Raw genomic sequence first — 15112 nt, 5'->3', positions numbered from 1 at the left:
TGTTCGAACAATACTCTGCTCATTTGTATCCTTTGTTTGTACGTCTTTTTATTTGTTTTTACTTTTGTACCTGTTCTTTTTGTATTTAAAAAAATAAATAAACTGAATTTTGAAACTAGGCCTTTTTACTGGATTTAAACATTGAATGTGTGTGATTCTTGTGTTAAAGGGACATTCAACAAAATAAGAAATGTGTCAGCAGAACAAAATGTCATTGAACAATCAAAATGATGGCTTAAGCATGCAATTGTGGGCTTTGAATGCAAACCATGTTTATCAATACTGTCTTCAAGGAACATTGAACAAAATAAGGGTTTTGTGCAAAAGAAAGTCTCTTAAAATCTGGTATTTTACAAGGACTTAACAGAACATACTGCAGTTCAAACACCAGCAGAGAAAGAAAGCCAAGATGAAATGTACCGAACAGAATGTAAATTGCATTTTTGCATGAGAAGTCTGCTGCAGGTTTTAAGCAGCAGATGCACAACATGGCCACAGGAGGTCCTGCGCTCCTCAGATATACTGCGGAAGAGTTGATGGCGTTTGAGAAATCGGGGAGTAAAATGCGGCGGCAGGAAACTCGACGCAGTTCGGTGGTAGTTTCGTCTCTGCAGCATGGATTCTCCTGCTCCAGTCTCGCGCTACCTGTAGCTCAGACAGCACCGGGAGCTCACTTTGCCTTTCACCTGTCAGCGGGTAAGTTCCGTCTTTTATTGTGAAAGATTCTTTATTTGCGGCAATATTGATCCGGAGTTTAAATGTAAGAAGTTGTTTCTTTCTTCATCCATGAATGTCAACACACCTTAATTAGTTTGTCGAGCTTGTTTTATGGTGACACTTTTCAGGACCTGACTATGAAGATATGGATATATTTAAACTTCTTTTAGAGTTGTCATTTTTCCCCATATAATGAAAATATTTTACTTGTGCCACCCTTTTTTATAAACATTTCTATTTTGGGTTAAATTGTCATAAAACCTGGCAAGAGACATAATGTACATCCTCAAAAGTGGCTTGATTATGTGAAATAATGATATTCTGCTCAAGAAATCTCACATAACATCTGTCCTCCGGTGACTTTCACCGACCACCTGGAGATGAGTTGCAGTGAGACATCAGTGGCGTTTTTTGTAGTGGAAGCGTGATTTAACTGTTGCCCAACAGGAGCGTGCTGCAAGCTTGAAGCCAGATGGTTGGCACTGCAAAATGAGAACATGACGCCCATAAAGCTCTGAGGTCTGGACCTGGTCTGTCTTGTGGTTTTTAGGTGGTTTGGTTGAGATCTGATCAAAGGCCAGTTGATCCCTGCTGTTTCCACCTTTGCAGGATATAGAGAAGTGATCTCAGAGTCGAATTATGAGATTCATTTTATTGTCTTCTACACACAATGTGATGTTTAAAGCCAAACAGCAGCTGGGCTCGGCTGGTGCCTGCAACCCACCCACCCACACACGGCCACCATCATTTCTTTGAGGTTGGATTTTCAGGTATTGATCTTGAAATCTCGCAGTCGCCGCTGTCTAGACATCAAAGTGGGGCAGCTTGCTTTGCTGCCGGATGATTGTGGGTTAACCGGACAGGGTGTGTGCATGCTGTGGATCGTCATGTAAAACCTCCAGGTGATGTTTCATGAGTCAGCAGCTGTTGTTGTTGATGCTGACACATTTGTATTTTCATGGCAACCGATGTCTCAAAGCTGCAAAAAGGTTCATTCCCTTCCAGGGAGTGTAACCCATGATGAGAGGATGCTGTCATTGCTAATGTCATCCTCTGGCTTCACCTTTCCCATTACAGCAGACTGTAAGATGCAGCTACGACTGTGCTGACCAGCAGCAGCTCAAACAAGTCACGACACTGGACAGCTGACCGGGGGTACGTCTGCATCACATCCTCATGCATTCACACTTGTGTCATTGCTTGATGTTTTACTTTGCGTCTCCCCACGAGTTAGTTAGTTGGTCGTGGTTTGGGCTGTTTCCAGCGCTCTGACCGTGCTCGTGTTTGCAGCTGCGGCCTGGAAGTGATTGTGGCTCAGCGTGTGAGTTGGTAACCCAGCCTCAGTGTGCGATGTGTGGACCTGCCTTGTCCCTGTGTCTGCTGCTCTGGATGGTGGGAATGGGAGTTCCCGGGACGCAAGGTACGTTCGGCATCCGTTTGGTGCTTTTTTGGTTTTGGTGAGCGAGAAAGATCTGACTCGAGTGAGTTCAGTTTCCTTGGTACCGAGTTCTCTTGGCAGTGATGGCAACTATAACAAAGTACATTTACTTCAGTTCTTACTTATTGCTTTCATTTTCTGCTCCTTTATACTTCTACGGCACTACATTGTAGAAAGTACTTTGTGTAAAGTGAAGGACTTTAAATTGTGCTGGAGTTTTCATTACATTGTTGTGTTGATACTTAAGTCAATGCTCTCAGTACCTCTCTCGCCACTGTATTACATGAACTTTAAATGTCACATGGTCTCTGAACTCAGGTCGGGTCACGGCTCCTGCCAGTCTGAGGGCAGAGATAGGTCAGTCCCTGCTGCTCGGCTGCAACGTCAGCACGGAAGCGGGCGAAACCGTCGGGCAAGTGCGCTGGCTCAACATGCACAACACGGTCCTGCTGGCGTACCAGCCAAAGGTGCCGGTGCTCGTCAGCCACCAGGAAGCCGACGTGCAGCTCACCGCCTCCCACAGCGACGGCAGCTACATCACCATCAAGAGGGTGCGGCCTGATGACGAGGGCTGCTACCGATGCATCTTTGATGTTTACCCCAGTGGCCCGCTGGAAGGCACCACGTGCATCAGCATCGCTGGTCAGAGTTCAAATCTCATCTGAAGTTTACTTCCAGAGATTCCAGTTGTGTCAAGAATCTACTGGCCAAACAACTTCATCAGAGTTGGCTCCTCCCGTCTGTTATCTTGAAGAACAAGTTATCTTCAATACACATCTTTTCATGCCGCAGCTCACACTCAACATCTGAAACTTGTTAGGGTCACAGAGGGTGTTTGTTTTTCTCACTAGACCCCTTATGAGACAGGAAGTAGTAGGCTTGGGTTTGAACTAGCGGACCAGCAGGCGGGAGAGCCCACCCACCCAGCTAGCCTTGGCACTTCCTGTTGTTGCTAAAAAAACACATTTTTAATGAAGCCAGACTCCTCCTGTTGCACACAAGCAGAAGTCCTGTAAAGTTTTTCTTGTACAATTTGAGGCCAGCAGAAATCCACACCCAGTCATCTTCATTTTCCTGATATTAAGATTAATAACAGGAGCATTCTCTTTGTCCCAGGCAAAGTGCGCCTGGAGGGCAACAAGACGGCCGTGAGCGGGAAGCCGGCCACCCTCTCCTGCTGGTACGACCTCCCCGAGAGGGTGCAGCAGGTGCTGTGGAGGAAGACGGCCGAGCAGGGAGACACCATCGCCGTGGCCTCCTTCACCAAGCGCGGCCACCAGAAGACCGAGGAGCAGTACAGGGGCCGGGTTAGCCTGAGCCGGACCCTGGGCGACACCCAACTGACTATCCGGGCGGTCAAGACGGAGGACGAGGCGTGCTACACCTGCGAGTTCCACACATACCCAGACGGCACCAGAAGAGACACCGCCTGCCTGTCTGTTTACGGTGAGCACCTGAACTGTCTTCAACACTGTATGCAAGGTCGGTGTTTGGGTCTAAAACGCACATTACCACGGCTTTCCAGTTTGCTCTCTTTGCGAAAAGATGTATTGTTTTTATTACTAGTTTGCAATGACTGTCTCTACTGTAGCTTGGCCTTCATATAAATCCGCACAAGTCAACAAGAAAATACATACAGAACAGCAAAGAAACTAAATTGTTTTAGCAGTAAAAAGGTTTAAAGACACAGTTCTGTCTGAATACAAACACTGAACACCTTCGGGATTATTTTCCAAAGGCTCTTGACACGTATTGTACTGGAAATGCACTGTAAGCTGAGAGGAAATGTGTGCTACTGTGTGTGTGCATCGCAGACGTAGCTCAGGAAAGGGAAACTCTGGATAAACAAACCCTGAGGTGAGAGTTTCTCGAGTGGGTCATTCAACTACTGTGTTGGTGACGGCGCTTCGGGACCCTCGCCAACACTCAGCCCCGTCCTCTTCCTCCCCTCACTCAGCCCCGTCCTCTTCCTCCCCTCACTCAGCCCCGTCCTCTTCCTCCCCTCACTCAGCCCCGTCCTCTTCCTCCCCTCACTCAGCCCCGTCCTCTTCCTCCCCTCACTCAGCCCCGTCCTCTTCCTCCCCTCACTCAGCCCCGTCCTCTTCCTCCCCTCACTCAGCCCCGTCCTCTTCCTCCCCTCACTCAGCCCCGTCCTCTTCCTCCCCTCACTGTGCCAGAGAGGTGTAAACCACAACGTTAAACAGAGCACAACCTTTCTGACTTTTAGAAGCCGTCAGCAAACGTTCCAGGACTGTGAGTGGCTGTTGATCTTCCTCCGTGTGTGTGTGTGTGTGTGTGTGTGTGTGTGTGTGTGTGTGTGTGTGTGTGAAAGCCCAGAGGATAAGTGGCTCACTGTCTCCCCAGACACAAGGCCTCATTGTGTGTGTGTGTGTGTGCGCGCGTGTCTGTCCTTCTCCTCGCTCTGCTAAACAAGCTTTGTCTCAACTGACAGAAGATCCAGACGCACAAACGCAACCACACAGTGAGTAAAAGCTGCTTTGCCTCTGTTTTCTGGCGGCCCGTCGGAGGACAGCTTGTGTTATTGTGTCCTTGGGGGGGGGGGGGGGAGATTAACAGGCGATGTGCCCTGTCTCTCCATCTCTGCTTTCTGTTGTCTGTGATCGGCAAGCTCGGACAAAATACAAACAATTATCGCGGAGCAAAGAAAACAACATAATATGCTCAATTTGACCGAAGCAGCCACTGAACACAATCGTTCTCTCACCAGTTTTACCCGAACCAGAGGTGAGTCACGTGACCTCGCCCTCGGGGGTCGCTGAGGCAAACTGCACCGCCCGGTCCCGACCTGCAGCGGAGATCACGTGGAACATCGGCGGGGACAACCAAACACTCGGACCGCCCATTTCATCCGCCTACGACCAGGGCGACGGCACGACGCTCACGACGAGCACGCTCTTCTTCCAATCGGCGCTGCTCGGTGAGCTCTCCGTCAAGTGCTTCGTGCACCACCCGGGTTTGGAGAAACCCCTGACAGTGTCCCTCAACACAAACGGTGAGGAGATCCTGTACTAAGGAGTCCAATTCACCTTTTCTCTGATGTCTCACATCTTATCATATTACTGCAGTTAGAAGTCACAAGTGCATAATTGTGTGTGTGTGTGTGTGTGTGTTGCAGTGGGTCCAGCCATGGTCATCCTCCTCTCAGTGTGCGGTGTGGTCGCGGTCCTCCTCCTCTGTCTGTGTGTGTGTCTCTGCAAGTGCTTCATCTGTTCTGCCGGTGAGTCCCGACTCTGCAGCGTCACCTCATTCACTCCTTCCAGCCACACTCGCTCATCAACGACGTGACAAAACGTATTCGCAGTTTCTGTCCACATTTAATTACTATTTCATTGAATCCACCTAAAACAGTACCGGTGAAATACAGAGTGTTTGCAGCAGCTGTGGGCAACAGGGTCATGCTTGTTCTCTTGTGGTTTGCCAAAGGCATTCTGGGAAGTGCGCAGGGTTGTTGCAAAAGAGTACATTACAGCATGTCATCAACAATGACTGTAACTCCTGTTATGAGAAGGTGGATGTTGTCTTTTAAGGCTGCCAGCAGCTCAGGAAGACGTGGGTGAAGAAAGTGGAAAAGAGGCACTTTGGGTAAATCCTAAACTGCTTCAGAGTTCAGGTTGCTTGCCTGGTAGTTCAGTACAGTACAACAGTTTGGAAAGAGATCTCAGAGGAAGTGAATGCGCTGCGTGTTGGTAAAGTGAGAGTGAACAGGAGCGTCGTCACCATGAAATACCTCACGTTGCTCTGAAAACACCCATTTGAAAAGGTCAACAGGGCTCTCAGGAACTCTCCACACAGAGGTGGCATTGCTCTCCGGTAACACCTTTCCCACAATGCTCTCCGGGTGTCGTGGAAACAGTGTGGTGCCAGCGTAATGTGGCGTGTGGACCACAGCCCATTTCCCCTTTGTCGTAAATTCTCTGCCCACCGAGGGAGAGGCCGAAGTTATCGCTGCAATGACGGACGCCTTGGCTGACGCCGGCGCTTCTGCCGGCCAAACAAAAGTCGTAAGGGGAGAAAAACAAAAGTGGGAGCTGACGCGTCGAGGTCAGCACGGTCCCACGGATGATCTCGATTTGGCACTTGTGAGCAAACCGGAACCATAAGAGAAATCCCAACGAATAAAGTTCTTCTGGAGAGCAATTCATGTCCCAAAAAGATTTACGAGTGTCCTTTAACCCGCTCAGCTCCTCCTCGTCTTTGTTTTCTTGTGCGATAAGAAAGTAGAGGGCACATACGTCCATTTCCCTGATGTCTCAGAGATGGAAACACGCAGACACGTCGCTTTAATTCCTGCTTTATTCGTCGCCTCCCCATGTCAAAGCTCCAAATTCCACATTTGCCCGCAACAAAGGCGTGTTTGTGTCTTTCTCACGTCCCAAATGTTTCAGACGGTAAAGGACACTCTTGTCATCTTAAATGCTGTATTTGCATGTGATTGATGGTCTTGTGTTGAACCAGAGCTTGCTCAAACATCTGTGGGATATCTTGACTGGATGGCAGCTGGGTCACTGCAAAAATAGATTTTTCTCAGAAATAAAAAAAAGCTTCCTTTAGCTTGAGACTTTCCACATTGCTTGAAAGTCAACTCCGTGGATCCTGAGTGGAATACCAAGTGGCTGTGCTGATTGTCGTGAGTTAGCAGCCAGAATAAAAGACCCTCTTTCTTTTAATCCTCTGGACTGTGGGGGGGGGAAGTCAGACATTAGAGGCCCGGAGGAGGGAGCAGTGACGAGGAGGATAACAACACTCCACTGTACAGACACACGCGTGCTGTCTTTCCCAGCCTCGGCTCGGCTGAAGTGTGCCGGGAACGCCGGCTTTCACTGTGATGTGATTCAGATTTCAGTTCAAGCGAGGAGAGCTGTGAAGCCTCAGTCCTTATTTGGAGCAGACCTCATTCTGTTATTTAAATGGCATCAAACAGACAGAGAGCACGCCTCTGATCTAGAGGAAATAGATCTCAAAGAAATAGTCCCTGTGAAAAGTTTTTAAGCCTCTGAAGTATTTCTACGCAACATTAAATTGATCAATTTCCAAGATTAAAGCTGTAAATTCAGAAGAAAAAAATGCATGACATCCACCACTAAAGGGGGGAATGCTTTTGTTGTAACGGGGGTGAACTGACCCTTTAAGACATCACAGAGATACGGTGCATTTAAAGTGCGGCGGAGACGTTCCGCTGCAGAGAAACCCACTGTGGACGGCCCGAAGAGTTGTGACGTCTGCGGCCCAAGCTGAACCGCGAGCCGGCCACAAATGGGTCCTTGTGGTTCCCTCCTGAATCAGTGGGCGTAATTCGGCCTTCAATCACGGCTGGGAAATAGGGCCGAGGTTCTTCCAGTAAAGTGCTGCTCGTCTATTTGCGTTTCCATGTTTTTTGTGGTGTGGCCGGGGTTGAGATGTACAGACTATAAGGTGCAGTGGTGGCACAGCTTCAAGAACAGGGAGTTCACCTCAGATAAGACGCGTTTACTCATGAAAGCCAATGTTTTCAGTGGCACCTTTTAATCGGTGGCACCACAGGAAGCACGGGGGAGCAGCCACATCCGGCCATGAGGGCAGAACTCAACTGAACACAGATTGCTCCTCAGAGATTAGACATAGGAAAACACAGCGCACCTAACAGGATGCTAGTGACACCTGCTGCTCGCACTGCACTCTCTGCCACATGCACACTGAGGAGTGGCAGGCCGTTAATCACGGCGGAGGAATTCCTGCAGTGTTTCAGTATTTTAACTTGTTGGAGCTGTAATCTTCATTGTCACAGATCAAAAATGGGATTTATGGGCTGTCCTGTTCGCATTTAGCTGCAGAGAGCTGCTAGCGTGACTCGTTGTCTTTTTAAGATTCATGTCTAATTATTATAAAGAGTTGGAGAAGATGATACCTTTTGTTCTATTATTATAAATGTCACTGCTCAACCTTTTTACCGGTGGAATCTCAAGAAAATCTCTGTCAGGAAAAGGGTGTCACAGCCCGACAGGACGTCCACACTGCCGAGGAAGGATTCGTGTTGATGAATGAAACGTTGTGAAAAGTTTCTGACCAACTGACAAGTGTGTCTTTTCTCTCTTTCCTCAGACTGATTTGGAGGCCCGACGTCACCGCTGCTTTGATGACGGTCCAGCGGCGCTCTGAGCCTGACATTATTCTTATATCTCCAAATAAGCTAAATTAAAGGTAATTGGGTTATCCTATGTGTTGCTTTTTTAGAGTTCAATGCCCAAACACTCTGTTTAGCAGCATCAGGTCATTTTGCCAAACCACAGGGTGCTACATCACCCAATTAGTGTGAGTCAGTGAGACAACCATGTTTATAAACTACTGTAGAGAAGAAGGGTTAAAAGGACGCCGTGCCAATACTGAGCTGGACTTTACAAGTGACAGGAAAGGAGGCTGAAATCTGACTGTTGGTGAACCAGCCCTGCTGTGACTCAGACTGAAAGGATGTGTTTGATTGGGGAATAATGTACGGTTTGTTATTTATAGCTGCCGTGTTGCGCGGGACAGAGAAGGGTGGTCGACTTGTAACCTTCGCTCAGTGGTTAACACCGCCTCAACGATGAACCCCGCAGCTGTGAATCACTGAGTGAGACGGAGTGTGTGTGTGTGTGTGTGTGTGTGTTGTGACATTGTTGTACAGTATTTCATGACTTACAGAGCCGCGCTGTAGGAAACACCAGTGTTAGAATCTAACTTTTTAGAGTTAGGTTTGTTGAGAATATCATTTTAATCTCATTTATCAGGAAAACATATTTTCTAACAACAATTAAACACAGTTGTTGGATTTCTTTCCAGTAATTATCTGTATATAAAGAGGATTACATGTTAATAAATGCCTATATTGAAGTAAAAAAAACTTTTCATTCTTTCTTTCAGTGATAATAATCACGTCTTCAGCACTTGACTTTTCCTCAAACTGAATTATTCATCCTGTTTTGCAAATGAACCCTGAATTGAACCATTGTAGCGTTTCCCCCAAACATCTGAGACACTTTTTTTTCCCCGCTTACAGTTTCCACAAACGTCACAAAGACAGGAAAGGGAAAGTAGTTCCTTTGTTACTTGGAGGCACTTGACATATTTATTTTTTATTTATAGCAAATAATTGGACTATTAATAAAAGCAGCGGTGCTCATCTGGAGGAAACTGCGAACCTTGAGTGGACTTCACAATAAAATCCCTTTTGTTTTGGTCCCTCTGTGGTTTTATGACGTCACCCTGGTCAGAAATATGAATATGAAGTATTTGGCTGGTTCCCTTTTGAGTTCAGAATCCAGAGTTTTACTCTTACACCACTAGATGGTGACCATGTTTAAAGTGCGTTTTCAAGTTGTCTCATCCAGCATTCATTTCTCCACTTCCACTCCCCTTAAATACCACAATGAAGAACCGAGCATCGCTGTTAAGATGCAGGAGCTTCTATACTTCCTTGTTTGTAACTCTAAAGGGGCTACGAGCCGCTCTACCTGCATGTGTCACATCGTGGGTGGTGGGCGATGCAGTTCTTTGGGTGGGGTGTTTGTGTGCAAGTGTGTGTGAGTGCCTGTGCAAGCACATCGGCTTTTAGCACTTTTCAAACCACACGTGCCACAGGCCACGTTCGCTCCTCGAGCTTCTTGCAGCCCTGCGCTTGTGTACGGCAGACTCCTACTGTCACTCTCCACTCATTTGACAAATCTTTTGAACTCTGCTTTTGGGCCATTTAACCAGCTGCAAAATACTCTCCTTCGACACGGCCTCTGTGGATGATAAAAGTCTGCAAAACATGATCAGGCAACAATGTGGTGACTGTTTTGTTGCCGCAAAATCAAGAGGCTGCTCATTTAGTGTTCAACATATATTTAAATGTCATTGCATGCCAGATTTCAAACATATTGGAAGATAAAGCATCTGTCCACTCTCTGAAATGTTCTCTCTCTCTCTCTCTCTCTCTCTCTCTCTCTCTCTCTCTCTCTCTCAGAACTCCATGTTTCTTCTTGTGCACTTATTTTAATTTACATTCCACTGTCTTTTGATATATGACAAATGATGTTATCCTATTGTCTGTAACAAGTGTTTTGTTGTAGGAATGAAACGCTTCATGGTCTTTTCGACTCAAACTAAACACGAGGAGGCCGATGGAGAGCTTTGGTTCACTTCTCATTGACACCGTAGCGGCGGCTTTCAGTCTGAAGTGAAAGGTGCCATTTCCTGGATTCAGAGTGGGAGTTGATGGTGTGATGAGCTGAACTACAACAACAAGAAGGTTTTTTCCCCTTTCCGAGTGCACCGAACATGTGCTTTAAATGTGAGTCATACTGAAATGTGGAATGTTCATTAGCAACCTTGGACTAGTTTCAAAATCACAGCGTGGGAAATGTCCAGGCAACGCAACTCTCCCTGCAAGATTATCAGCATGAAAGCCTCATGAGGTTTGCCGTGCAGAAACAGGCGTTTAATTGGACAATGAATTCCTCAGTAAATATTAAAGATGGAGACTTATTTCTATTTTTTTCTATCTCACCATCTTTCTGATGGATTTCAATGTGACTTCGTACGGCTCATCATGGTCCCCAGAGGATGAATCGTGATTGCAAAATGTGTATTATTTGCTGTAAAACAACTTCCAGCCTTTGTGTTTACATATGTGACGTGTGGTTTAATTCTGCTTCCTGTTCGTCGGCCTGTCTGCTCCTGCACAAGAGGTGTGAACACAGTTACCTTTATAGGAAACAAAACTATTTACCTGTAAATGTGTTGCATTCTGCACACACACACACACACACACACACTGCAAGAGCTCAGCAATAGTGGTTTCCCATGTGAGAAATTTCACGTCTGTGCTGTCGCACTTTGATTCACACAGCAATACAAATGCACGACACGGAGTCTGCAGCAGCATTCATTGTTATTCAGGACAGAAAAGACGTCATTGTGCAAAGGAAATCTTCATATCTTGTCAATGTAATGGCCGTGAAAACCCAATCACTAAAGCGTGCTGCATAACAATACAAAGCATGGGATACAAGTGTCTTGTGATCTTGAAATGAATGCAATAATAATGCAATTTAACTTGGCGGATTGATTTCAAGGCACGGCTGACTGTTTTCATCGATGGGAGATGGAGGCAAAGCATCATGGGAGGGCTGGCGGCTCGGTGTGTCCCTGCATTTTCCTGCACAATTGGATTGAGAGGAAAGATTAGCTGTTGTTCCCATAATCCTTTCAGTGAATATGCACTGCATTGTGTCGTCATTCTTGTTGTTTTGTGGCTTTTTTTACTCTTGTTTTTTTCAGATTAGACCTTCAGCAGCAAGTCTTCTGCAACAACTGTATGTGGAAATCCAAAAAATGTCTCAGATAAGACATGATTGGACAATTTGTCTCGGCTTAATGGACAGTCTGTGATGAAATAACATGAAAGCAGTGGGAAAGTATTTAAAAAATCAGTCTGTAGATCACAGAAACAGCTGTGTGGGGTTTTCATACTGCAGCTGTATAAAAGATTCAGGTCAGCAAGTGGTGAGAAGTATCTTTGTGGTTAAAGCACTTTTTGCCTTTAGTTCTGGCGACCTGAAAACTACCAAATGAAATAAGTTTACATTCGCTGAATGTTAGGGTTTTGGGTCTTGGGGCCGTGGTTGGGATCGGGGTCAACCAGTCTAAATGAAGGAGGTGAAAGCGAAACTAATTCTATGTCATTTCTTCTGGCTGAAACGTAAATCATGAAAATGCAATGAAAAGTATGCAGAATATTTTCCATTGACCATCTAAAATACCCTCCTGATGCGCAAACAATTACCTAAAATCACTCCATTACAGCATCAAAGACCCAATATCTTTACATTCTGTCAGTTTAACAGCCATTCATCGATTTTCTTCAGTTTTTGACTGCAACCACATTCACTTTGTCTCGTTTGTTTCTTTGAGTTTGAATGCTGCGCTGTAGAGTCTTCGCTGTGTCTGCGCACCTGCTCTGGATTCTATATTTGAAAAAAATATCATCTTTAGCATCTTTCACATGCAAGTCATCTGATTCCAAAAACTTACTCAAGTCAATGACGTGGTTTACTTCACTTCCTGCTTTTGGGTACCGTGGTCTTCGGCGTATGCATACCCCCATTACACCGCATGTCACAGCACAGAGAAGGACATTTCAGACACACACACAGAGTGTTTTAAAGACAAAAAAAACCAGTCGGCAGTGAATGATGGATGTCATCTTATTTGAAATCAAACAGTTATGGATACACACGATGTGATGTGATTGCACAAAATGATTAGATCGTGATTACATTCTTGATGTCCCAGTTTGAGAAACCGAATGACAGTTTGTCATTGGTAGCCTACATGATGACCTCACACATGTCCAGCAGAGTCCTTTAAGCATTGGCCAAATTGTGAAGATGCTAATTTTAGCATCGGGCTAAAGTTGAGCTCCTCTGGCACTTTGAAATGTGGTCCTCTGGTGTTAACAGTCGCTGAGTTTACGTCACGACGTCGTGCTCTTCTGTCTCGTGGGTGACGGGTCTTTCACGCGGATAGCCGCGTACTCCGACGTCTCCTCTCTCGGCCTCCGCGGCCGGGCAGCAGCCGCCGCTGGAAGCTGATGGTTGAGAGCAGCGTACACAACGGAACCCCCCGCTTCCTGCAGCGCGACCCCGCGCCTCTCTCGGCCCCCTCTCGTCTTGCCGTACACGTGCCCGTTGTCTTTCGGCGACGGCGACTCGTCGGGGTGTGAGGGCGGGGTCTTTCCCCGGGTCGACCGCCGACATGGCGGACCAGAGGGGCTTCCTCTTGGCAGAGGCTGAGGGCTGGCGTGCAAGAAGGGTTGCTCGACCATGGGGATCGCCATGTACTGCAAAAAAAAAGCATCTTGCATTGAAATATTTGAGGTATTAAAAAAAAAAATGGAATGTAAAGGTTTGAAATGCACCTTTTTCTTACCTGATTTTCCGTTTGCGTCTCTTTCTTTGACTTTGATTTGCCTGCACGTTGACATTTTGCTGAAGTTAGTCACTGTTGTAAAAGTCACAATCACGTCCCGTATGAATTATTCAAGGTCTCACCTTTACACCCTCGCATTGATACGACCGATATAATTATCACCATGACGACGAAAGCCACAATCCCTGCAGCAAAGTACATGTACAGCCATGGATCTTCTGAGGGTTTCTGATCAGAAGTTCCTCCTGCCAGAAGAAGAGGAAGTTAACATGAATGTGTTTGATCTGAAGTAATAAAGGCGACTGGTGTTTGAAGAATTTAGATTCAAATGAAATGTCAGTTCCACTGCACAACACTGGTTTATTCTTACTGTTCGTGTCATTGTTCTTTGTAACATTGGTGCCATCAGCTATAAAACAAAGCACAGCAGCAATGTCAAGTCTGATGATATGAAGACAGACGTTTTGTTAAGATGTATTAAGCAACAAGTAAAAGTCTCACTCACCGTGGACCGAGACGTTGATGCTGTGACTGACACTTCCTCCAGCTCGACACTGATACACACCTGAGTCGTTGCTGCGTACCTTTTGAAAGATCAAAAATGATCTCCCTTCTAAATCTTTCAAAAGTTCCCACTCCGTTTTAATGTGACTGCCGCTGCTCACGTTGACGGGGACATCGGCCTTCTCACGTTTGTACCAGGAGACTGTAGGCGGTGAACCGCTGCAGAATCCAACTGTGCAGTGAATCCGAAGGTCTTTTCCGAGGAAAGCTTTATAAGCCGTGTTACGATCGACTCTAACTTCAACTTCACAATCTGAATATTCACCTGCAAAAGGACAAAAACAACAAACACAAACAGAAAAGGTTCATTCATCCTTACTTTACAGTTAACTGTGCTAATGGAGCAATTGAATCCGATACCAGTTTATGAAAGAATTAGGGCTGGTGAGAATTATACATTATGATTTCTCTTTCAATGGAATCGTACCGCGATGCAATCATATATCGAGATATTGTGATAAGCAATGAAGTCGTCTAAATTGATAACAAGCACATGCTCACTCAAATCTCTCCGAAAATATATAAAAAGACAACAACTTGGACCCGGATGAATCGATTCATTAATAATCAACATGTTATAAGCGTGTAAGGACACCGAACACACGGCTTAATACAGTAAAACCAATGAAACACACTGAAACTGACATTTACTTGATGAATGGAAACACAATTTGCATGAAAAAAGGGAACTGAGAGAGCGTACCACCTAAAAAATGTGTTTCTTTTTTTGTGCCATGTTTTGATCAAAATATGTTTCTGCCTCTTTGATGTTCGCATGCGATCTCTAATTGTTTCCATCAAACTCCCACTTCCACCTGCCGTGGAAGACGTTACCTGAAAGTAGCATTTTTAGCATCAGAAACCGATTTGTATGTGTTCAACAGACATAAATACACTGTGCAATACTACAATCATTATGTCATGGTAGAATTTACAGACTTTTCGAGAAGATTAAGATTATAATGGGGTATATTAGAGGAAGAATAACCTTATTGTGAACCTTACGGTCACGAAGCTGACTTTTGACTCCAAGGGCCTGATTAAACACACTCCACAAATACTGAGACTGCACAATACGCCCAAAAGATAAGAACTTACTGTTAGCTTTTAAGGTGAGAAGCATCCCTGCCAAGATGAACACACGCAGGACGGCCCAGCGGTGGTGAGGCCTCATGATGCCTCCGTCGTAGCCGGTCCAAGTGGGAAATGTTCCTCCGAGCACATCATTATTTGGTTAACAAAACAGAGAAGTGCTGACGCTGATGTTGAAGCCACTTAGATGCACGCCGCTTCCTCTTTCTACACTCTCTGCTCGCTCCCTTCCTACCTCTGCCTCTTTCCCCTTTAAAGCAGGGGCGGTGAGTGCACTGGAGGGGAGAGAAGGTCCGTGGGTGGGCTTGCTTCTCTAAATGTTGCAGCTCTGGTGCAGTAAAACATCTCAGATGA

The 15112-nt window shown here is 45.9% G+C and overlaps 2 protein-coding genes across 4 annotated transcripts; one reads left to right on the top strand and one right to left on the bottom strand.

Moving 5' to 3' along the window:
• The first annotated feature begins 599 nt into the window (after positions 1-599).
• LOC306797180 (OX-2 membrane glycoprotein-like) lies at positions 600-9003 on the top strand. Of its 3 annotated transcripts, XR_013773102.1 has the most exons (10): positions 600-696; positions 1795-1872; positions 2008-2137; positions 2474-2797; positions 3272-3601; positions 4590-4637; positions 4884-5168; positions 5292-5393; positions 8255-8353; positions 8663-9003. XR_013773102.1 is itself a non-coding variant. In XM_079296407.1 (9 exons), exons 3-9 carry the CDS (start codon positions 2068-2070, stop codon positions 8257-8259), a joined length of 1164 nt encoding a protein of 387 aa, XP_079152533.1. In that variant the 5' UTR covers positions 600-696; positions 1795-1872; positions 2008-2067; the 3' UTR covers positions 8260-9003. The 3 variants fall into 3 exon arrangements, 2 of the variants coding, with proteins under 2 accessions (XP_079152533.1, XP_079152534.1); XM_079296407.1 differs by having other exon boundaries at positions 8255-9003; XM_079296408.1 differs by lacking the exon at positions 4590-4637 and having other exon boundaries at positions 8255-9003.
• A 3420-nt stretch (positions 9004-12423) lies between these two features.
• btla (B and T lymphocyte associated) lies at positions 12424-14962 on the bottom strand. Its single transcript, XM_079296713.1, has 6 exons — positions 14765-14962; positions 13608-13931; positions 13473-13511; positions 13225-13347; positions 13103-13143; positions 12424-13013 (listed from the first exon to the last, which is right to left on the bottom strand). The coding sequence occupies exons 1-6, from the start codon at positions 14838-14840 to the stop codon at positions 12648-12650; spliced, it is 969 nt and encodes a 322-aa protein (XP_079152839.1). The 5' UTR covers positions 14841-14962; the 3' UTR covers positions 12424-12647.
• Positions 14963-15112: the final 150 nt, after the last annotated feature.

Source organism: Melanostigma gelatinosum, assembly GCF_949748355.1.
Source record: "Melanostigma gelatinosum genome assembly, chromosome: 24".
Taxonomy (NCBI): Eukaryota; Metazoa; Chordata; class Actinopteri; order Perciformes; family Zoarcidae; genus Melanostigma; species Melanostigma gelatinosum.
This window is presented reverse-complemented; position numbering and strand designations above follow the sequence as displayed.